Below are 25452 nucleotides of genomic sequence, written 5' to 3'. Positions count from 1 at the left end.
GAAGAGGAGGAGGAGGAGGAGGAGGAGCAACCATTGAACTATAATATGTTTGCTGCTGAACAGGAACATTCAGTAAGTTCTCCACCCAGGAAATAAAAACAAAACATGGTTCTCTCATCAGTACAGCTGTTGGTATTTTTTTCTCTGCTGAGCTCTGCATTTCTCTCCAAAAATGGTAAGTTATTTTATTTTCTGTGAGCTGTTTAGTCTGTCATTAGATTACTTAGTAAAATTTTATATACTGATCAAATGTATATTGTTTATTCCCCTCCCCCCCCAACACACTATTACAAATGCAATTTTATTATTTTGTATAACAATGATTTGATTTTTGATACACAAGCAACATATTTTTTTATTGTACAGTCTTATTTCTGGTAGGTCATGGAATAACATAACATTATACTGCACAAGCTCAGTGGATAAATCCATGAACCAAATATACTCACTTATTTTCAACCGCTTATCCGGGACTGGGTTGCAACTTGCAGGTAACCAAAAATTCTCCTAAATAAAGATACTAAAATGTATTTAAGTAAATTCATTAATGAAATATAAAATCTCCCGCAGTTATTTTGCTAGGTTTCTTTTGTCATAGTATTTATAAAATGAATAAATATACTTTATGATCACAGCCTTTACTGTAATGGCTGTGATCTGTTAAATAATTAGTCTTAGAAAAATGTTTCAAGGAGCTTCTAAATTACATATATTTAATCCAGTTGAAGTTCACAATTGGTAAATGGCATTGCGTTGCAGAAGTGTTTCCTTATTTGAGTAAAGTTAGTCTTTATATGTTGTATGGGAGGGCACGACTATATGTCACTTCCGGGGAAGTGCTGAATCCGAATGCGAGAATTCGTACTTCCACGACTGGCTACCTGATGAATTCATGCTCAGGCTGTATGCTTGTCTATTGAAATTAACTGGTTTTGTTTTGTCTCCAACTTGCTTCTTTCATGCCAGCTGACGGTTCTCACTGCCTGGAACAATGAGATTTGTACACCAAGTTGACCTGAAATGAACCATTGTACATTAAATTCAGTTTATTGACTCTAAGTCTGATTCCTTTGAACAGAGACCAGTTTACATGCATTTGTATTTTGTTCGGCAAGGTTTTCATCGGCCAAGCAGCCACCAGAGGAGAGTGGATAAAGACCATGCAAACCCATAAATGACTTGTCAGGAGCATGGCATTAGGTGTGCTGTCATCACACACCTAATCTTAGCATATGCGGAGTGCCTCCGTTGTGAGCAACAAGATTTATAATGTGCTTAAAAAAAATTGTTTGACTTTACCCAAGCTCCCTCTGGTGGCCATTTTTGGCTGATGAAAACACCGCCAAGCTGAACACAAATACATGTAATTTGGTCACTTTTTAAAGGGGTCAGAGTCGTCAGTAAAGTCAATTTAATGTACAGTGGTTCATTTCAGGTCAGCTTGGTGGATAAATCTTCAGGCAGTGATAGCTACCAGCTGGCTGTTAGAAAGCAAGTTAGAGACAAAACAAAAACAGCTGATTTCAGTAGAAAGCAATTCAGCCCAAACTTGTCTTCATCGGGCCACCAGTCGCGGAATTATGAATTTTCGCCTTCGGCTTCACGACTTCACCTTAAGTGATGTATGCCCGTGCCCTCCCATACTTGTGGTGGCTGAGGACCCGAGCAAATTAAACATCATTACAGTACACTTAACATGGCACTTAATGGTTCATGTATCTTGGAAACTTGCTCTTGTTACATGATGTGATGCTAACAGGCTAATGTTTGCATGAACACTTGCTTGTCACATACAGCAATACTAATGGACGTCGCTTAAGTCAATGCTAACAGCTAATGTTGGTATGAGCTGAGTGCCTGTATGGAGTTGATCGCACTTCCTATCACTTCCATCTGTGAGGTCTTTGCAACATGCTTAACAACACCGGCTGGCATGACAATACTCAAGCTGGTTGGCATGTTTAAGTAGCAGACAGTTTAATTAGATGCACATTTTTTACATTTTAGACACTGTTATTGTTCTTTTTTATGCCTGGGCAATTCGAGGCAGTGGGTTGTACCAACAAAATGAGAAGAAAAATTTAAATCCATTACGATATTAAAAACAAGCACAGGCCAGTATTTCATAAAGCATAATGATGACACACCAAGAGGGTTATAACTTGGTATCATACGTTACTTTGGGTAGGAAATAATCAGCAGCATACCCTCCTGGGGCAGACCAGCAATTCACAAAGCATACATGACATAAATGACATAAAATACAAATTACTCTCATAAATACCTGGGCCCGTATGCACGAAGAAGCCTAGGCTAAAAATAGCTCCTAGTGACGTTATTCTAAGAAAAATCTTAGAATTTTTCAAATTCTTATACATTTCTTAGAATTTTCCCTTGGTAAGCTGAAAGATGTCTGCAAAGCACCTTAGGCTTAAGAGGGCTCCTAAGGTGCCAAACTGGTAAGAGTAGTGAGGAGGACTTTTAAGAAGCCTAACAGTGTCTTAAGCAGACAAGATGTCAGAAGAGACACAGAGGAAGCAGAGATATTCTCCATATGTAGGATGACGGCGAGTCAGTAACACACTACCAGTTTGATCTAATTATTTTATGTTAATTTACTGTCTTAATGTATTTATAAATTGTTTAGGTTCTTATCATAAACACAATATTATTATGATTTTAATTATCAGTATTGGTATTTTATTATTATTATTATAGTATTTTATATGTATTTTGTCAGTTGATTTTTAAATGGACAACAATGGAAATAAGTGTTTTCACTTTCTTGTGTCATGCATATAACATATTTACAATTATATTATGTACTTACATTGAACTTATTAATAAACTCACATACCCACACACACTTTATTACAGTTGTATGCAAAAGTTTGGGCACCCCTGATAATTTTCATGATTTTCCTTTATAAATCATTGTCTAGATCAGAAATTTCAGTTAAATATATCATATAGTAGATGAACACATTGATATTTGAGAAGTGAGATGAAGTTTCTAGTATTTACAGAAAGTGTGTAATAATTAAACAAAATTGGGCAGGTGCATAAATTTAGGCGCCCTTGTCATTTTATTGATTTGAATACATTTAGCACTAATTATTGGAACACAAAATTGGTTTGGTAAGCTCACAGACCTTTGACCTCCTTACACAGGTGAATCCAATCATGAGAAAGGGTATTTAAGGTGGCCATTTGCAAATGTTTCCCCTCTTTGCATCTCTTCTAATGAGTGGCTACATGGGACCCTCTAAACACCTCTCAAATGACCTGAAAACAAAGATCAACATCATGGTTTAGGGGAAGGATACAAAAAGCTATCTCAGAGATTTCAGCTGTCAGTTTCCACTGTGAGGAACATAGTGAGGAAATGGAAGACTGTAGGCACAGTACTAGTTAAGGCCCGAAGTGGCAGGCTAAGAAAAATCTCAGATAAGTTGAAATGAAGGATGGTGAGAACAGTTATAGTCAACCCACAGACCTGCTCCAAAGACCTACAACATGATTTTGCTGCAGTTAGTGTCTCTGTGCATCATTCATCTATACAGCGCACTTTGCACAGAGATGCTGTATGATGCTGTAATGCAGAGGAAGCCTTTTCTGCATACGCACCACAAACAGAGTCGCTTGAGGTATGCTAAAGCACATTTGGACAAGGCAGCTTCATTTTGGAATAAGGCACCGTGGACTGATTAAACTAAAATTGAGTTACAGTATTTAGACATAACAAGGGGTGATATGCATGGCTGAAAAAGAACACAGCATTCTAACAAAAATGCTTGCTACCTACAGTAAAATTTGGAGGTGGTTCCATCATGCTGTGTGGCCTGTGCAGGTACTGGGAATCTTGTTAAAGTTGAGGGTCACATGGAATCCAGTCAATATTAGCAGATTCTTGAGAATAATGTTCATGTATCAGTGACAAAGTTGAAGTTACACTGGGGCTGGATCTTTCAACAAGACAACGACCCTAAACACTGTTCAAAATCTACTGAGGCATTCATGCAGAGGAACAAGTATAACATTCTGGAATGGCCATCTCAGTCCCCAGACCTGAATGTTACTGAAAATCTGTGGTGTGATTTTAAGCGGGCTGTCCATGCTCGGAAGCCAACAAACCTGAGGTTTTGTAAAGAATGGTCCAAAATATCTTCAACTAGAATCCAGACACTCATAGGAAGCATTTAGAGGCTGTTATTTCTGCCAAAGGAGAATCTACTAAATATTGATGTCTTTTTTCTGTTGGGGTGCCCAAATTTATGCACCTACCTAATTTTGTTTAAAGAATTATTGCGCACTTTCTGTAAATTCTATAAACTTCATTTCACTTCTCAAATATCACTGTTTGTCTGCTATATGATATATTTAACTGAAATTGCTGATCCAAACAACCAATGATTTATAAAGGAAAATAATGGAAATCATCAGGGGTGCCCAAACTTTTACATGTAACTGTATGTAGATAATCGGCATGTGAATGAGATATGTTCAAACATCTTCAAGCTGTTTAACCATTCATTTTGTGGTGAGCTACGTGAAACAATGAAAGACAAGGGAGAGCTTTTGTCTTTTTGACACTCGGTCACTAGGAAGTGCTCATTTTTCAGGTAAAACAACACAGACAGCATAAAACAAGATACACTTTTCACGTATGGCCCAGGTGTGTCTATGAGTTAGGAATAAATGCCAGGATATGGAACATCTGGGCATTCTGTAGGATCATTTTTCCATTGTCCAACTTCGAGTTGGTATGGACAAGATGCCAGTCCTGCTGCTGTGAATTTGGTTTTATATCGCTCCCTGGTGATATCCAAACCCTCTGAATAGTTGAAGGCCACATTAAGGCCCCAACAACAGAAATATAACTAAATTCAAACAAATAATTACTTAAATCTGGAATTCAAGATAAAATACCACTCCCAAATACACACTGTGTATGTCCAGGTAAAACACACCCACGGCTGTATTTTCACACCAGTGACTGATCTGACGCAGAAGCAACTGCCGCGGCTGTATCAATTGTGAGCAACACGATTTATAATGTGCTTAAACATACTTGGATTTACAATTTTGCTTAGACAATCTTAATGGACATCTTGGGTAATTACTCCCCCCCCCCCCCCCCTTTTTTTTTTTTTTTTTTTTTTTAACGAACAGACTAACAGACACAGATTTGGACCTTGGAGAATTATGGGATGGATAGTGCCACCTTGCTGTTAAAGATAAAGTTCTAAACTTATTTAGTTCAGAATTCTGTAATGTGGAAACAGGTATATATATACATGTAAATAAACTATTTGTACATTATGACTCCACTGAAAATGGCGTCACTGACAGATTTTTCTGTTTTCTTGTCTTCAGGTTCACAACCCCTCCCACGGACTTTTTCTGGCCATTATATCACTGTTACGTACGAGCCTGTGGACTACCTAGACCAGTCTATGCTGGACCCATTGGAGGATGACACAGGGTCTGGTTCGGGGATGGAGCCAGAAAAAAGACACGGTCCCCATCGTCCTCCACAGAGACACTATTTTGTCTCGGAAGATGCCAAAATTTTTCTCCAAGGTCACCTGGCAACGAGCGTTGTCCCGACCGTTTACACGCTAGTCTTTATAGTCAGCGTGCCCCTCAACCTGGTTGCCATGGTGATGTTTGTGCACCACATCCGTCCCAAAAAGCCAGCAGTGATCTACATGCTGAACTTGGCCTGTGCTGACTTGTTGTTCGGCCTTCTGCTGCCCTTCAAGATTGCCTACCATTACCATGGCAACAACTGGATCTATGGGTCTGTGATGTGCAGAGTTGTCACAGCAGCTTTCTACTGCAACATGTACTGCTCTGTCCTGCTCATAATGTGTATCAGCATTGACCGTTTCCTGGCTGTGGTCTATCCCATGAACTCACTGACATGGCGCAGCCCTCAGATGGCTTCAGGGGCGTGCATCACCATGTGGCTGCTGGCTCTCGCCGGAGTCTCACCCCTCCTGCTCTCAGGGCAGACCATCTATTTGCCTGAACTAGACATCACCACCTGCCATGACGTACAGGATGTAGAGAAACTCCAAGTTTACTATCTTTACTTCTTCCCCATCTACTCTTCTGTCTTCTTCTTCATCCCTCTGGTCTTCACAGTTGTGTGTTATGTGCGCATCATTCAGGCTTTGGCTGCTGCCAATGTGGAGAACCGTTCCAAGAAGACGCATGCCGTGGTGATGGCTGTGGCTGTGCTGATGGTTTTTGTTGTCTGCTTCACTCCCGCTAACATCATCCTGATGATTCACTACATTCAGCTGTCTTATGGGGACAGCGATGCATCCTACCTGGCTTACCTGCTGTCCGTGTGTTTAGGCAGCCTTAGCTGTTGTCTGGATCCAATCATCTATTATTTTGGCTCTTCACAGTGCCAGAAGAAGGTGGTAGAGCTGCTCAGATGCAGGAGACTCTCACGGGCACAAAGCAGCACAAAAACAGTCAGCACAAGAACCAGCGTTCGGATGGACAGCAGCAGGTCCTGCAAGATGGAAAGTCATCAGACTGGACTGAAGAGCCACTACAGCCGGCTGGTGGTTTAAGCATTAGTGCAGATTCTAGTGGCATTCTTTAGATTTCTACACCTACAGGACAATTTGGTTAACTGAGACGTAACGGATCACGTGATTTTCAACTTCCAGGTCCAAACAAAAAAAAATGCGCGCTTTGTCAGCTGTTTGTGGTCGTTGGTCGTCTGCATCAGCTGGGCTTCTTTTGAAGCTAAGACCTCACAGGCAGAGTTCCCGGATGTGCGACCGAGTCAATAGGTCAGAAACATCACCGGAGCTGTTCTTGATGACAGATGCAAACAGAAGTGGCTACAACTGATCAGGCCTCCTAACCTGGCGTTTTTGTTTTGATTGCTGACACTGTAGCGGCTGCACCGACCATTTATGAAATGAATCTCGTCAGTTTACATAACCATCAATCAATCAATCAATCAATCAATTTTTTATATAGCGCCAAATCACAACAAACAGTTGCCCCAAGGCGCTTTATATTGTAAGGCAAGGCCATACAATAATTATGTAAAACCCCAACGGTCAAAACGACCCCCTGTGAGCAAGCACTTGGCTACAGTGGGAAGGAAAAACTCCCTTTTAACAGGAAGAAACCTCCAGCAGAACCAGGCTCAGGGAGGGGCAGTCTTCTGCTGGGACTGGTTGGGGCTGAGGGAGAGAACCAGGAAAAACGCATGCTGTGGAGGGGAGCAGAGATCGATCACTAATGATTAAATGCAGAGTGGTGCATACAGAGCAAAAAGAGAAAGAAACAGTGCATCATGGGAACCCCCCAGCAGTCTAAGTCTATAGCAGCATAACTAAGGGATGGTTCAGGGTCACCTGATCCAGCCCTAACTATAAGCTTTAGCAAAAAGGAAAGTTTTAAGCCTAATCTTAAAAGTAGAGAGGGTGTCTGTCTCCCTGATCTGAATTGGGAGCTGGTTCCACAGGAGAGGAGCCTGAAAGCTGAAGGCTCTGCCTCCCATTCTACTCTTACAAACCCTAGGAACTGCTCCAAAGGAACCATAAGTGTTTTGTTTGGACCTGGAAACAGATTTATCGCATGATGCATTACGTCAGAGCTTAACAGTCCCATGTGCCAAATTAAAGTCCTATTTTACTATGAACTCATGTTATTACTTTCCTCAAGCTTTTTGTCTTATTATCTTTGAATGTTTGCAGACTACAAAAAAAACCTAAACATTTTGTGCCAGGATTATATAAGAATGGAACCATCATGTGTAATTTAAAGAATTACCTTTGTAAGGCCTCATTTATACTTTGGCAGATGGAGCTTTCTGTCCACATTCTTAATTAATTTTGTTAATATTTGTGACATTTTCTTAAATATTTGGGATACAAATGAAACTGATCAGTCCCACTGGAAATTATGGGGACAATGTAGCCAATAGTTTCAGTGAGACACAACTCAAGGCAAAAGGAGAGAATGAAGACATTTAACAATGGTTGTACATTTTAAGGAAAAAAAATATGTACACTTATAAATATGTAAAGTATTTAATGGCTTCTTGTCTATGTATTTGCAATACATGTTTTGACCTCTTTGACCGTTGCCATGTTTGATAGAAACATTTGATACTGTACAGTGCCCCTAGTGGAGGTGCTGCTTAATCTATGCCAATATGGATGAATTTAAGTACCATCCTGGAGCATAAATTAACCTTATGATAGGGAGTTTTACGAAGATAAAATTTGTTATCAGTTAGGGAACATTTCCATTTTCCTAGATATTGTGCTTGCAGGGAACACGTAAGCACAATAAAGTCAATCCAGCGTGCATGCTTGGCAATTTAACAACTCTGCACTTTTTTTTATATATATATAGCTGCTCAGATCCAATTAGTGCAGAATTATGAGTAAAATCAGGACAGAGTGATATTGATTGAACAATGTTTTACTTGTTAAAAATATTCATTATCATTATGTTAGTTAGTCCCTTCGGGTGCTCCCTTGTTTTTCACTCTGGGTCACCACAGCAGATCCGAGGTGGATCTGCGTGTTGAATTGGCACAAGTTTACATCAGATGCCCTTCCTGACACTACTCCACATTATGTGGAGAAATGTGGCAGGTGTGATGTGTGACCCGGGAACCTTCTGCAATGGAACTAAGCGCACTAGCCACTTCTCTACCACCCCTCATCAGCATTATCATTATTATGTGCAAAAAATGCCTTCAAAAGTAGCTCTTTAATCTTTGCTAGATTTACAGGGGGTATCTCCCCCCCCCCCCAACACACACAGCTGAGGAGTGAAGTCTGTGAGCAGGAAGAAAGCAGACACCACCTTGTTCTTTTACAATATGTGGAAACCACTATGATAAGCTTACATCACATGCCATCCATCAGAAACACACCTGATGCATACATGGACGAGAGTGAAATATTGTTAAAGCTTTAACTGTGGGTACGCTGCCTGTGTCGGCACCGCGCTATGGAATAGTAACATTAGCAATATGGAACAGTGACAGTAGCGCACTGTACTGAACATAGTGGCACTCATAATTGTGTGCACAAAATGAGGCCTCCATCGCATCATGAGGCCCTATATGCACAGTGCATGTTCTGCGTTTATGGAGGGGTGGTCTTACTGATTAGTTGGCATTAGCCCTCATTACCATAGACTGCATATATACTGGACAAAGCCTGCGTGACATCACCTGTAGGTGTTCTAGAGACCCAAAACAGCCAATATGTAGCCCATATCTGTGCATCGCAATGTTGGCAGCAGTGGCAACCCTGATTCATGACAACCCAGTCTCACGGCAAGTCGTGATTCAGCAGCACGAAATATACATTAATCTATTGGTTCGTGATGTTGTGACAAAAAGCGCCTCATTTTCATCACGGCAGCACAAATTCATTCTGGCTTCACACATAACACAATTTAAGTCGACTAGCACACGGAGGAGGAATTCCATGGCAATCGTGAAACATTGGAGCTGCCTCCAACGCCTCATACATGTGTAGCTACTGCCTCCAATGCCTCGTACACCCGTTGCTACAACTATTTGTGCACACCAGCGGCTGAAAGGCAGAGAGTGCCTGTGAGAGCCCATTCGATCCCTCTTGCGGCAGGTGTCGGCCAAATTCCAGGTGACACACACAAACATCTAACACCACTCGCTTGGCATTTAGAAAATGTGTGGCCATTCATGCTGTTAGCACGAAAACAGTCAGCAGATGATCACTTTTGAGCTGGATGTGAAATTTGTCTATGTGCCCCCACGAGTGTGTCTTTGCATAAAGTAACACGTGGCCTGCGTGTACTGTATATTGCAAGTGTGCACCTGTCGCGCTCCCCCACCCCCCCAAAACACGTGGTGTATGTATGTCACAGCAAGGTGCCTGTCAGCTGCTGACCAGAGACTCACTGACAGCTCACATAACACAGACACAAAGTGACATGGTGTGTGCACTGGACAGACAGGGGACGTGGCCGCCGACAGCCGCAGCTGTTGAGATCTCTGGTTCTGAACGTTCCAGCTGGAGAACACATACCGTGTTTGGATGGACATGAACTTACAGCTGTCCACTGTGACACGCATGTGTCTGCTTGCTGTCCTCACATGGACATACATAAAAACATATAGTGCTGTTGTGTCGGGCTGCAGCGAGCGAGCACACACCAAAAGCATTTTTGGACCAGGCTGTAAACATGTTTATTTCTGCTGTAAAGCTAGACATTTTAACATGGTCTCCTATGGAAATGTACTCCATTTTAGAGCCAGCCTCAAGCAGCCAGTCAAGGAACAGCAACTTTTTCTTCTTTCGGTTGGGATTCATCTGAGACCATCAAAGCTTACCGCTTTGTCATCACTGTGCCAGACGGGAGACAAAAGACATCCTGAACAAACCCGGTGTCGGAGACCGAACAGTCCCCTTCTAAACATTGGTCTGCCCTGTCTTTACTGCGCATGTGTCATTTGGGACCACAGCGGCTTGCCTGAGACTGAGTCTCTTCACCCAAAGCGATCAAAGCGAATAATGTGATTATTAATAATCAGATGACAAATTAAAACCTCTTAAATCAGTTGCTGCTGTGCTCTGATCGCTTCCTCCATCTTTTATGATGAAATAATGCTGAATTTATGTGGAAATGATTGTTGTACAAAAGCTTCAGATATCTGTCGCTGAGACAGATGATGACTGGATTGCAGTTTTAAGCAGAAACGAGATGATAATCGGTGAACCGCGGCTAATGACGCATGCCCAGTGAAGGCATGACAGACCAATTTTTAGGGTGGACTGCGGGGCCCTTGTCAAGTAGTACTGCTGGCACTATACTATAGACACCTTTACGGTGTCAAATCTCACTCATAATCATGTTCTCGCTGGGGAGGCCGAGATTTCGTTAGTGTAAACAAGCGTTTGCGGCAACTTGTTTGCAACATTGCGTCTTTATGGAGGTGAGTTCAACCAAAATATGTATTTAGGTGTTTAAGATAATTGTGAGTCTTTAATGTGAGTTTTATTTTTTATTTTTTTAAAAAGAAAAAAAAAAAGCATGTTGTTGCTAGGGTTGTGTGTCAGAAACCGGTTCTTTTCAGGTATCCTTAAGAAATGATTTGATCCACCGACATCAATAGCCTTTTTGCTTAACGATTCCCTTATTGGTCCTTCAGAGTGGCCGTTGTTTTTGGGGGTGTTTGTCAGGAAATTGATCATTTCTCTATATTGATCACAGACCCTGCAGCGGGTCTGTATAATCAACCGTTTCTGCAGCGCAGCTTTGCTTTGAACCTTGAACAAAGGAAGCAGTGCTTTGATCTGCTGCGTCGCTGGTTCTTTGTTTTATTTTGCTTTATGTTAATTTTTCCCCACTAAAACCCTAAAGAGCATATGTCTGTGAGTGATATTTACCTTTTTTATGTTAAACCAAGCTGTTATGGTTTTCCGAAACAGTTGACAGATGTATTTTATAACTTAAAAAAGGGACCAATGCTAACACATTAGCATGTCTATGGAATTTTCAATGTTAAAGTTAGCATTAAGATGAGCCATTATCAAGCCTCCCTCCCCAGCACGCAAAGGATTCTGGGATACTCGAAAACCGTGAAATGAGACATTCCAGAATTAGAGGACATTTGCTGTCCCCCACCTGATATTTAAAATACTTTAGTCCAAAATAACAAAATATATCACATAACCTGCCAATTAAACTGTCATAAAGCAAAATATAATAATTTGCTGGAAAGAAATTGTGTCTTTACATAATTAAATATACTGAATAGGTGTAAAATACCCCTAAAAATAATGTTTTTCTCTTGTCCCCGCCTCCTGGTGACGAGCTTTTACATAATTTTTAATGTTTAAAATAAGTCTTGAATTAATTGTCTTCTGTTGTATTTTCATTACATGAATCTATTGTACCTGTAAAAAAAAAAATTAATAAAACATATTTTGAATACTATTTATTGTGCTTTGAAGTTGTGTCCCTGATGAAGGGTTAAAATATTATGTCATATTACAAACAAGAAATTACATCATCCAAACATTTTCAAAATCCATGGGTAGACCAAAGGTGAGTGCCCACTTGCATCTTTGATATACGAATTTTTTCAAACTTTACTGGGTTAACTGAGTGCGCGGATACATACACACAGCAAATAAAACACATGCGGTGGAAAAAGTACCGTTGATGGCTGAGCTTGACAACTCATATTTAGTAGTTTATGACCCATATTTCTTAAATATACAACATAAGATGCTAAAACTGAAGATTTATTTTTAAGAAGTGTATATGCCAAAATGTCCTGTAATTATGGAATGCCCTGAATAACGCATCATGGCAATTTCACACAGCGTTGTGAGTGGTGATGAGGTGGTGGGAAAAGTGTCAATGTGATCACTGTTCGAGATTCAAGTGGAAATCTGGAGCATAAACACTGTGAGGTGCTTGGTGCAAATATATGTTGAATGCAGCCATTAATGTATTTATGTGTAGGGATTCATGAATCTAACAAATGTGTGTATTGTAAAAACCACGACCTTTGTGAGTGCTTTTTATTAAAAACACACACACACACACACAACCTGCTACATTTATTTTTGCATCACACTAGTATTCCTACATGCATTTACAGATGTTGTTCACAGTTCTTGCTTATGCTGTACTGTCCGTGTCGTCTGGGCACAGCTCTGAAACACAGGAAAACAGATAAAGTGAGAAGAACAGACAGATGTCAGCCTGTTTCCTTTTCACATGGCAGAAAGTTTGTCGACTGAGACGTGCACTTAATTTGTGCATAATCCTGAATACACTGTCCCCACCTAGTGGCAGTTCATGTTAATTCAGACTGAGTGTCAACATTTAAAAAAGGAAAATTTATTAACCTGTTTTCCCATCGTAGCTGTGGAAACTGTCTGGAAAGTTCAGACACTCGGCCTGTTTTTTGAACATTTCCACATCTTTGGCGTCTATTTTTCCCGTCCTTGCTGAAAGAGAACAGAGAATTTATAAGGTGTACTGATGTGAGTGTGATTCTGTTTTCTGACTGGTGATAAGTGGATACGTACTGAACTGCAGCAGGTATCTGCCAGTGACGTCTCCATTTCGGAAAGTGTCCGTCCACAGCAGACAGTCGGAGCACGTCTGCAGAATGTGACCTTTGTGATCCGAAAGGTTTTCTGTAAACGCAGAGCAGGAGATGGCATTTTGATGGACTCTGGGTTGTGTAAAACTTACATTTCTGCACATTTATCCTGTTAATCGCATTGAAATATTCATCACCCATTATCTTCTCAGAGATGCATCACCTGTGTGATGTTTACTTACTACGAAATGTGGTGGTAAATCCCAGCACTGTTGCATTTACATGCCCTGAGACGCACCGATTGCTGTGGTAGAAGACAGATTCAATCATTTAGTAGGAATTTTGAAAAGCCGGTTTGGTTTAACTTTTCTAACTATCCAGACTTACAAGCAGTGATCTCCCCAGCGTAACGTCACAATCTGACTGTCAGATGTAGGTGTCAGGTTGATCCATGAGCTTCTCAGAGACTCCAGCGCCTTGTGGTATGACTTAGGGTCACCAGAACCCAGTACGTACACCCATTTACCAAACACCTGCATGTTAAAAAGAAAAGCCTTAAAATTCACTTTAAATAATAATTTATAGGTGGTGAAATGGAAACCAGCACAGTTGACTAGTTGGACCAGCTGCTGCCATGTCAGAAATGAGAGAAAAGGAGGGAGAACTTACCAGTTTTGGGTCTTCTGGCATAAATGGTTTGACCAAATCCTGACAGTCGGGTGCAGAAGCGCAGATGAGCGAAATAAGAGCTAACAGTGAGACGACAAACAGAGCCATGATTCCAAAGAGGATGAAGCAACTGTGGTGAAGAAGAAAATGCTGCTGCAGCTGCACTGCAACCTCTGCTGGGGGGGAGAACTCAGACCAAATGGGAGTTATGCAAGCGCCAATACAAGGAAGGAGGGGTACCTTTAAAAAAAAATAAAAATAGTGCAGGTTCCTGTTCCCCCGCTCTGAATAGGCGATGTTACAGTGCTTCCAGGCAAAGTGCCAGATCTTGTCTTGGGCTGTAGAGGCCTTTTGAAAAGACCTGAAGCAGCTTTTCTTCCAGAATAATGGACTGTTCCGCCACTGGGAATGTGTGCGCCCTTTGTAGCGACATTTTAAAAGTCTCACATTTGTATTTGCCAGCATTCAACATTGCTCAGTTTCTTAGAAACATTGGTGCTTTTCGGGAGAAGGGACAGTCTTGACTTACAGGGTAACCGTGTGTTCTTCCTCAACACTTTCTCACACTTGCCCTGCATCCAAATACTCCATATGTACCGACATCGGTTAATCAATACACGCTGCCCAACCCTGACTGCAGTACATACTAGAAGTAAACAAGCAAGTAGTAGGAACACAGTTTGGACGACTACACTGTCACCATCTTACCTGTCCTTTGACCTGAATGTATACGCATATGTGCATCCTAACTTATGCAGCAAAAATTTCTATTTTGCAACAGCAAACTTTTAATTGAAACAGTTCCTGATGTATATTTGTACGGTACCATGGCCTGTACGGTACAATGCCTGTACCGTTTTCATGTATGTCCCCAATCTTCTTTGAATTTTCCTGGGAAGTTCTAAGTCTACAGCTGCCTCACGGGACAGTGCTGCATAGTGTCATCTGTTTGCACACTATGGAGGCAGTAGATCATCATGTTATAATAACAATGTCAGTTTATTTTTGAAATGTGTTGTAAAATAACAGCTCATTTTAATGAAGGGAATGTGTGTGTGTGGGGGGGGGTTCCATAACGAATATTCTATTTAACTTTTAACGCCATCTACAGGAGGAAGTGTGTGTATGCATAAGGTATTGAAATTACCAGAAGTTACCTTCGACCTTGCCTGATGCGTACACGAGGCATGCAAGCCAATCTCACGCCAGTTCATAATGGCATCCAGAGATGGAAGTGGTATTTGTGCTGGCGACCCTCCTGTCCTGTGCACTGGCAACATTTCCTGTATATTTGTTTTGTGAATTGTTCTGTAATTTATGTCTGTAGCGTGGCTCAAGCAGAGGGTCACCCTTTTGAGTCTGGTCTGCTTGAGGTTTCTTCCTCAGAGGGAGTTTTTCCTTACCATTGTTGTTCTGGGGGTTAGTAAGGTTAGACTTTACTTGTGTGAAGCGCCTTGAGGCAAAGCTGTTGTGATTTGGTGCTATATAAATGAAAAGAAATTGAATTGAATTGAGGTGTTATGTGGTTTCAAATAGTGTTTTTAGATTTAGAAGTGTTTATTTCTTGCTAACCTTGACAAAATATATAAGAAATATATTAGATTTATACAGAAAATAAGCCCTTTAGGAGAGAGCAGCCAGCCAGCTGATGTCACCATGCATCTCTACTCTGATTGGCTGTTGCCGTATGATTTCCAGCATGATGTTACTATGGTCGATATCAAAGATTGTATAGGTCTCCACCTTAAGCAGCTCCATTCTGTCTGTTCTTTTGAAATTTTCACCTTCAGGGGAACTATGTAATAATATTTTCCAGACAACATGAATTTTGATCAGTTTGGTAATGTCATATTATGAATCCCCTATTTAAAGGCTAAGAAATAGTGGTGCCAAAGAAAATTCTTTTCATGACATAAGACTTAAAATACTCAAAGGTGATCAATTTTTAATATTGAAGAAGGCATCCACAACGGCTGTTGAAGTATTTTCATACTGATGCTTAGTGATTGGCTTGAGCAACTCTATTTTTATTCTTTTTTTTATTTTTTACAAAACACAATTTAAAAACAAATAATTCATTTTAAAGTGTTTTGGATTTTTTTGCATTTTTTTTGTGGCAACTTAACCTGACTTCATGATGGACCAAGCCAAAGAACCTCGCCCCCTCCCCGCCGACTTAAAATTATTCTGACACCCATGTGTTCAAATACAAATGGAAAATAATAAATGGTGAAATAACAGGGACACAGCACAGAGACAGCAAGATGCTTTTATTCAACTTCATGGAACCAAATATATTTAACCACTGCCAAAAAAAGGAAAAAAAAATGCTTTTTTTGGCTTACAGTGCATCTGAAAAGGATTCACAGAGATTCATTTTTTCCACATTTTGTTATGTTAGCCATACCCCCCCCCCCCCCCCCCCCCCCCCAAAAAAAAGACACTGCCCAAAGATAGGTGCACCGAGCTTGTGGCATCATATTCAAGAAGGCTTAAGGAATTGCTGCCAAAGGTGCATCAACAAAGTATTGACCAAAGGGTGTGAATGCTTATGTACATGTGATTTCTTGTTTTTTTATTTTTAAGAAATTTGCAAAAAAAAAAAAAAAAATCATGTTGTCATTATGAGGTGTTGTGAGTAGAATTTTGAGGGGAAAAAATGAATTTATTCCATCTTGGAATACGACTAATATAACAAAATGTGGAAAAAGTGAAGCACTGTGAATTAGGCATGTGGAGATTAATTGATACGAGTCAGTATCTAGATACAAACGTGCGCAATGCGAGTGCATCGATTCATTCAGTGTGCTCGATTTCAACTGAAGGCTGAAATCGTGTTGCATCGCTCGCTGCCTACTTGCATGAATTTTTTTTCTGAGGCACATTGAATGCACCACAGACAGAAACCAGTAAGCGCATTTCTACCACAACAAACGTTTTGCTTAATGATTCCCTTATCGATCCTTCAGTTCGGGACACTGGAGCGACCCTTGTTTTTGATGGTGTTTATCTGGAAAATTAATATTTCTCTACAGCGATTGCAGGCAGCAGCAGGTCTGCTTGAAACTTGAACCAACGAAGCAGCGCTTTGACCTGCTCTTCGCTGGTTTTCTGAAGCGGCAAGTCTGCAATGTCTACAGTAACCCCTCCCAAATCCATTTAAAGATGTCAATCGTGAGTCACCGTTGTGTGGATTAAAGTCACAAACTGGGACTCTTGTCTTGTTGTGGGCAAGAAACAAGAATCCTCCTCCGTTCCACACCGGAGTTTTACGCGATGGTTTTCTGGCGTGAGCACCAGCCGGTGCGTAAACTGACGCTGTCCATCAGGTAATGGAAATAATAATAATAATAATAATAATAATAATAATTATAATAATATCCTCTGTTTTGTAAGACTAAGATTTCAGTCGGAATTAATAACTTCAGAGCATATCACCGTTTTAAATCAAATGACACCTTTTTCCAAACATTATAATACAAACAATAAACTACAACTGACCAAACCCATGTTTTGTTTTGTTTTTTTTAAATGAGACATCCTGCGTTTTTTATGAATTACATCCTGACGTGCAGCAGCCCACTGAAGAGCTCAGCTCAGAGTCTGTGGAGTTACATTTGTGTCATTAATGTCTGAAAGGAAATGCTTTTGACAAAACTACAGATTTTGTTTATTTCTGTTTATGTCCAGAGATCAAGGATCCAGTGACCATGTACAGATTTTATTTATTTTTATTTATGTACAGAGATGAAGAATCCAGTGACCAATTTCATATTTATTTACTTTTAGATTCAATAAAATGTTGTTGACATAGAAAACCTGTAAAGCCTACTTTTAGTATACAGACAATTAACAAGAGGTATTGATAAGGGAATTGATAAGGAATTGGATCGATGAGTGGAATCGATAATGGCATTGATATCTATAAAATCTTATCAATACCCATCCCTAATCGCATCACACCAAATAGCATCGTATCACATTGTGAGGAATCGAATTGCCATCAAATACATATCAAATCGCATTGAATCGGGAACAGGGGTGAATCATATCGCATTGTATCTTCAGTATTGTCATGTATCGTTATATGTATCATATTGGTGATAGTGTATCAAGGTGTGTATTGAATCATCAGTGATGAGATTCACATGCCTACTGTGAATACTTTCCGGATGCACTGTAAGTGTCACTTTTCAGCACACCAGAAGCTAATTCTTAAACTAAATCATGAGAGAAAAAAATCAGTGTGATACCAAGACACAGTGAACATCTGACAAAGGTTTCTGCACAGTGCTATTACACTTGTGCACATCCAGGTCATGTGATGACATAATTAAGTGCAACACACACATTAATATGGGGTTGTTGGTGGTTACTGAAGCTGCTAACTGGTGAGTTCTGCTTTACTTGGCAATAGACACAGTTGTATTTTGAGCATCGCCTGTGTTTTCGGTTGCTGCAGTAGTGTCCCTGTTATCAGCACAAAGATCTGAAATGAGAGAGTATAAGATGGTAAAGTAAGCAGCATAGAAGGTATACACGTATGTCATCAAACCATACCCTGAGACAGGTATACCTCCATGTTGGGTGGAATATGGTGGGAAAAAAAGCAGTTGTTTACAGCAGTCGAACGTTCTGAAATTCTGCAACCTAACGGCAAAATCCTTGTCTGTGGCAAAGTCAGTGAAGGATCGGTATATGGTGAAGATTGTGTGGACTGGCCAACAGGACCCATATTTATTGCCAGTGCTTTTTGAGCTGCTGGCATTCAAATCTGTCCCTGATATCCAGTAACTCGACATCTACAACTAACGGGACCCACAGTCTGACGTGCACCTGCTACATCGGACACTGCAAAAGGCTGTGATCACTTTTACCTTTTCACTCCTTCCTCTCCTGCCATATTTTAAATGTTTTTGCAGTGTGCAGCTGATTACACCCACAATTCATGGAGGAAATTGCACACCTTTCCTTTGATTTGGAGGCTGTAGAAAGGAGAGCTCATTGAAGGACAAATTCTCAAAAAAAAAAAAAAAAAAAAAATCCTTTTAAAAAATCCAGAAAATGCGTAATCCAGAAAAATTGCATATAGACACGACAGATAACTTTAAAACTGTCGCGCACGTTGGCATCATTGCATAGCCCCAGAGTTACAGAGCTGCAGAAGCATAAATCAGGGTTAAGGATTTTAAGGTACCACTCCGTGCACAGTGAAATTAGAAAAAAAAGTGACTCGACCAAATGTAGTATTTTTCATGCACATAAAGCCCGCCACTTATTTAAGGCAGGCCTTTATTTTTTTCAGAGGAATTTTAGATCCAGTCATTAAATGAGGCAGGTCCCAATTCAGGATTCCCCGTAGATCGTTCAGCACCTCCTGACTGTAAATAATCAGTTACATACATATAACGGATTTTGTCCGTTTTATACATATAACAGATTTCGGTTATAACGGACAAAATTTGCTGGTCCATCTGAATCCATTATATGTGAGTTTTACTGTACTTCGTTGTGGGGTCCGTGAACAAGACAAGTCTCAGATCATCATCTCATCATAGTAAAGGTGAGTCATAATGTGGACTTTTCCTGTCGTCCACCTTGTGAGATCTGACAATGTAGTTTATGTACAAGCTGCCACTTTGTTTACCATCCAGCACGGTGGTATACTGCTGGCTTCTGGGTCTGACATCATATGCCCACTCTTTATAAGGACAGGGTACAAACAAATTAGAAAAGCTGTGCATCACCTGTGCCTCCAAAGTGGTACTCAGGGAGGAATTTGAGACACTCTGCCTGCTTCTTGAAGGTCTCTAATTCCGATGGCTCCAGCTTTCCGGTTCGTGCTTGAAAAGAGAAACATAGTAATAAAACAGGGGGCTGGGGAGTGACAACAGAATGTAGAATGGCAAAGTGTCCAAACACTGCACAAAGCCTGTGTGCTGTGTCTAAGATAAGTGAAAGAATTATGGACATACTAAAGAGGAACAGGTAGCGTCCTTTTGATTTTCCATCAGGAAGGAGGGTGGTGTCCTCAGACAGGAGGCAGTCTGTACAAGTCTCATAGTGTTTCCCATCATGGTATGATGTGTGACCATGAATATTTACTAGAAATGTAAAAATAAGACTTTCACATGAAAATTTCAACATCTGTTTCTTTTAAACAAACATACCCAAAGAGTGGTTTACTATGAATTAAAAAAATGGAATCACAGTGCAAAAATGTCTTTGAAAATAATAGCATGTGGTTACTTTTATATTACCAGGGTGATACTTTGCTATGCATTCTCAAAGTAAAGGGAATTTTGGGATACACATCTCATTTTTTTATATGAAGATAGAGTGCATCCCAAAAGTATTCACAATGCTTCACTTTTTTTTTTTTTTTTTTTTTACATTTTGTTGTTACAGCCTGATTCATAAATGGATAAAATAAAAATTTCCCCTCAAAATTCAACACACAGTACCCCATAATGACAATGTGGAAAAGTTTTTTTTTTTAGATTGTTGCTAATTTCTTAAAAACAAAACTAAGAAATTACATTTACATAAGGATTCACAGCCTTTACCATGAAACTCAAAATTGAACTCCGGTGTATCCTGTTTCCACTGATCATCCTTGAGATGTTTCTACAGCTTAATTGGAGTCCACCTGTCTACATATAAGGTCCCACAGTTGACAGTGTATGCCAGAGCACAAACCAAGCATGAAGTCAAAGGAATTGTCTGTAGAACTCCAAGAATGCCAGGTGTCATGTTTGGAGGAAATCAGGCACTATCTCTATAGTTAAGCATGGTGGTGGCAGCATCATGCTGTGGGGATGTTTTTCAGTGGCAGGAACTGGGAGACTAGTCAGGATTGAGGGAAAAAACGAATGCAGCAATGTACAGAGACATACTGGATGAAAACCTGCTCCAGAGCGCTCTTGACCTCAGACTGGGGTGATGGTTCATTTTTCAGCAGGACAATGACCCTAAGCACACAGACAGGAGTGGCTTCAGGACAACTCTGTGAATGTCCTTGAGTGGCCCAGCCAGAACCCAGACCTGAATCCGAGTGAACAACTCTGGAGAGATCTGAAAATGTCTGTGCACCAACGCTCCCCATCCAACTAGATGAGAGGTGTTGCAAAGAGGAATGTTAAAAAATGCCCAAAGATATGTGCACCAAGCTTGTTGCATTATTATAACAAAATGTGGAAAAAGTGAAGCGCTGTGAATACTTTCCAGATGCACCGTATATAAGCATCTATCCATTTTCTATACCCGCTTACACCAATTAAGGGTCATGGGGTGCTATCCCAGCAGTCATAGGGCATGAGGCAGGGTACACCCTGTACAGTCTATCACAGGGCCACATATAGATAAGCAAACACATTCACACCCCCACCTATGGTCAATTTAAAGTTTCCAGTTCACCTAACAAACACAAGGGGAACATGCAAACTCCACACAGAAATGCCCCAGGTGGGAAGTGATCCCATGACCTTCTTCTTGTGAGGCAACAGTGCTAACCACTAAACCACCTTTTCACCTATATATTTAAACAATTGCTGAATAATTTTGTTTATATCCAGTATATTAAACCCACTACACATCCTAAGGAGAATGACTGAGAATATAATCTGTCACTCTTGAGAATACATACAAGTGGTGTGAGTGGTAATTCCGGAGATGGTTACGTTGGCTGTACCCTGAAGGCATTTATCATCATTTCTTTAAAAGGAATGAAATACAAAATCAGCTCTTCAGCAGACATTTAGAGATACCGATGACCTCTGGAGAAGTGAATTGTAAAATGATAGGACAGAATGTGCAGTCAGTGGCGTCCTTACAGGCGGTCTGCCCAGTACATGGTTATGACTCCGCTGTCTGAGGTTGCTGATAGTTCCACCCAGGAGCTGTTGACAGACACCAGGTCAGTTTTCAGGCCTGGCTCATCCCACGAGCCCACGTGGAACACCCATTTCCCGTAGATCTGCCACCCACACATGAAGAAAAAAAAACAAAAAAACATGAAGTGAGCATTAAGATTATTTTCTAAACAGAAGTGAATGTAAAACAGTAGGAAACAGAAACATGTTGTATTAGCTTTGGGTCCAACATGTGCTTCCAACTTTTCAAAACGTTCTCAAAATTTGCCATGTTTTGTTTGCACAATTTTACCGTTATTTAAATAAAAAAGTCCAAACTCTGCTAAACTATGAAAACCAAAACAAGTACTAAAGACAGAGTGTTTGCAGTTTTAACTTTATGTTGACCCCCCCCCCCCCCACTCCAAGAAAACTTTGTCAAAATTTTGCCATTTTTTTTCTTGATTTTCCAAATTGAAATCCATAAATGCATAAATAGTCGTGCAATGTTCAAAAAACAACTCAAATACAGTGCATCTGGAAAGTGTTCACTGCACTTCACGTTTTCCACATTTTGTTATGTTTTTGCCTTATTCCAAAATGGAGTAAATTCATTTTTTTCCCCTCAAAATTGTATTCACAGCACTCCATAATGACAACATGAAAACAGTTTTTTGAATTGTTTGCAAATTTGCTGAAAATAAAAAACTAAGAAATTGCATGTACATAAGTATTCACCCCCTTTGCTCAATACTTTGTTGATGTTGATGCACCCTTGGCAGCAATTGCAGCCTCATGTCTTCTTGAATATGATGCCACAAGCTTGGTGCACCTATTTCTGGGCAGTTTTGCCCATTCCTCTTTGCAGCACCTCTCAAGCTCCATCAGGTTGGATGGGGAGCGTTTGTGCACAGCCATTTTCAGATCTTTCCAGAGATGTTCAGTCAGATTCGGCTCTGGGCTCTGGCTCGGCCACTCAAGGACATTCACAGAGTTGTCCTGAAGTCACTCCTTTGATATCTTGGCTGTGTACTTTGGGTCATTGTCCTGCTGAAAGATGAACTGTCGCCCTGGATGAAAACCTGGAGCAGGTTTTCATCCAGGGCGACAGTTCATCTTGTCTCTGTACATTGCTGCATTCATCTTTCCCTCAATCCTGACTAGTCTCCCACTTCCTGCCACTGAAAAACATCCCCACAGCATGATGCTGCCACCACCATGCTTCACTGTAGGGATGGTGCTTGATTTCCTCCAAACATGATGCCTGGCATTCACACTAAAGAGTTCAGTCTTTGTCTCATCAGAACAGAGAATTTTCTTTCTCATGGTCTGAGAGTCCTTCAGGTGTCTTTAGGCAAATTCCAGGCAGGCTACCATGAGCCTTTTACTAAGGAGTGGCTTCCATCTGGCCACTCTACCATACAGGGCTGATTGGTGGATTGCTGCAGAGTTGGCTGTCCTTCTGGAAGGTTCTCCTCTTTCCACAGAGGAATGCTGGAGCTCTGACAGAATGACCATCGGGTTCTTGGTCATCTCCCCGATTGCTCAGTTTAGACGGGCAGCAAGCTCTAGGAAGAATCCTGGTGGATCTGAACTTCTTCCATTTCTGGATGATGGAGGCCACTGTGCTCATTGGGACCTTCAAAGCAGCAGAAATGTTTCTGTACCCTTCCCCAGATTTATGCCTCAAGACAATCCTGTCTCAGAGGTCTACAGATAATTCCTTTGGCTTCATGCTTGGTTTGTACTCTGACATGCACTGTGGGACTTTATATGTAGACAGGTGTGTGTCTTTCCAAATCATGTCCGATCAACAGAATTTACCCCAGGTGGACTCAAATTAAGCTGTAGAAACATCTCAAGGATGATCAGTGGCAACAGGATGCACCTGAGCTGTAATTTTGAGCTTCATGGCAAAGGCCGTGAATACTTATGTACATGTTTTGTTTTTTTATTTTTAATAAATTTGCAAAAATGTAAAAAAAAATTCACATTGTCATTATGGGGTATTTTGTTTAGAATTTTGAGGTGAAAAATGAATTGAATCCATTTTAGAATAAGGCTGTAACATAACAAAATGTGGAAAAAAGTGAAGCGCTGTGAATACTTTCCAGACGCACTTTACATATATTTTAAATATGTGCAATGTTTACATGGAGAAAAAAGAGGAAGAACATCTTGCAGGGTGTGATGAAGCAAGATAAACTGGTAAAATTCTACTTTTCTTATAATTTTTTAAATGGCATGGGACACAATAAGCGGTCCCCCATCAGTGGGTCAATAGACATTTAAATGTTATGTCATGACAGTTCCCCAAAAATCAAATGTGGCTTTTTTTTTTTAATAAATCACATTTGATTTTTGTCTGAATGTCAGGGCATAGCATTTGAATGTCTATTGACCCACTGATGGGGGAGGGGGATCAAACTTGATCAAAGTTCAGGCGCATATAAAATTTTTGCACAGTGCTGCCATTGATCCCTGAAGGCGATACAGTAGAACAGCAGGAGCAGGATATGCCTGAGGTTCATTAGTGTCAATAAATAAGGCATAAACAAATTATTTGAATGCTTACTGATGGAACATCTGTCATTTTAAAATGTCTCTTCTGTTAAAATGTCTCTTTCTGGCATGAATTACAAGAAAAGTCACTTTTCTGTGATGTTATGGCACAACAGCGCAGGTCAGAGCCTCCTCATGTGTCCCTCACAGGGAGCACAAGATCACGGATACTCACGGGGCTACGGCTGTCCAGGACCAGAGGTTTCACGAGCTCGCTACAATCCAGTTCTGATGCAGCACCGAGGGTGGTGAGAGCCAGCAGAGCGAGCAGCAGCTGTGCAGCCATGACCAGAGACAGCAGGTTGCTCCACAGCCTCGATACTGTCAGCAGTCCTGCAGCTTCAGCCTCCTCAGAGGAGCCGCAGGAGGTGTTCTATAACAGTGAGCCTGGCCACACACACACACACACACACACACACACACACACACACAAGGCTCTTCTTTCATAATTGAGGTTTGGGGGGGGGGGGGGGGGGGTCCTGTTTATGGTGTTACATAAGATGCAGCTGGCAAAGGCTGAATACTGGGACCACTGCATGTTTAATGATGTGAACAACCTCCTACAAAGAGTCGCACACAAGCACACAAATGTGTCTCCTCACTTTCTCCATGACTTCAAACCATTTCTCTTCTTTCCATCAGCTCTCTTTATTTCGCTTGGACATATTATTTTCTATCTGACATATCAAGTGGACGTGTGCAGAACAATGCCCCCTTATGTAACACTCACTCCCTACTATCTTTTTTTAAGTTCAAACATTAGATGCTTACTTTTTCATAGACTTTGGAAAAGTCTACAGTACCTGGCAAAAGCATCCACCCCTCTTGGCATTTCCCCTCTTTTTTTTTTCTTAAATTTTTATTAACTTTCTTAAGATTTTATGCAAAGGACCTATACAAAATAGTCCAAACTGATTAAGTAAAATGTAAAACAAACAAACCCTGCTACCCCCCCCCCCCCCCCCAAAAAAAAGAAAACTAAATTGTGTATACAGTCATGTCACGGACATGAATGGGTGAAGCTCTTCAGTATCTCACCATGTCATTTAGGCCCCTCAAAATTTTTTGCTTCTGGGGGGCATAAGCATGGCTCCGGTTTCCTCCCACATTTAAAGACATGGAGGTTAGGTGAATTGGAAACTTTTTACTTGTCTGGGTCTCCCTTGCAAAAGTGGTCTCAATCTCAATGGGACTAATCTGGTTAAATGAAGGTTAAATTAAAAATGACTAAAAACCTTCAGCTTCCCCCCAACTGCGGCCCTCTTA

At 40.7% G+C, this 25452-nt stretch overlaps 2 protein-coding genes across 3 annotated transcripts; one reads left to right on the top strand and one right to left on the bottom strand.

The window, feature by feature from the left end:
• The first annotated feature begins 4 nt into the window (after window positions 1–4).
• Window positions 5–20321, top strand: f2r (coagulation factor II (thrombin) receptor). Of its 2 annotated transcripts, XR_004560720.1 has the most exons (4): window positions 5–175; window positions 5377–6647; window positions 12799–12800; window positions 20307–20321. XR_004560720.1 is itself a non-coding variant. In XM_034170109.1 (2 exons), the coding sequence occupies exons 1-2, from the start codon at window positions 106–108 to the stop codon at window positions 6588–6590; spliced, it is 1284 nt and encodes a 427-aa protein (XP_034026000.1). In that variant the 5' UTR covers window positions 5–105; the 3' UTR covers window positions 6591–7073. The 2 variants fall into 2 exon arrangements, 1 of the variants encoding a protein (XP_034026000.1); XM_034170109.1 differs by lacking the exons at window positions 12799–12800; window positions 20307–20321 and having other exon boundaries at window positions 5377–7073.
• On the bottom strand, window positions 18112–24550 carry LOC117510414. The gene is made up of 6 exons (XM_034170110.1): window positions 24362–24550; window positions 21607–21749; window positions 21420–21487; window positions 19750–19878; window positions 19522–19617; window positions 18112–18263 (listed from the first exon to the last, which is right to left on the bottom strand). Exons 1-6 carry the CDS (start codon window positions 24470–24472, stop codon window positions 18178–18180), a joined length of 633 nt encoding a protein of 210 aa, XP_034026001.1. The 5' UTR covers window positions 24473–24550; the 3' UTR covers window positions 18112–18177.
• Window positions 24551–25452: the final 902 nt, after the last annotated feature.

Source organism: Thalassophryne amazonica, chromosome 5 (assembly GCF_902500255.1).
Source record: "Thalassophryne amazonica chromosome 5, fThaAma1.1, whole genome shotgun sequence".
Classification (NCBI taxonomy): domain Eukaryota; kingdom Metazoa; phylum Chordata; class Actinopteri; order Batrachoidiformes; family Batrachoididae; genus Thalassophryne; species Thalassophryne amazonica.
The sequence above is the reverse complement of the archived record's forward strand: the minus strand, read 5'-3'. Positions and strand labels throughout refer to the sequence as shown.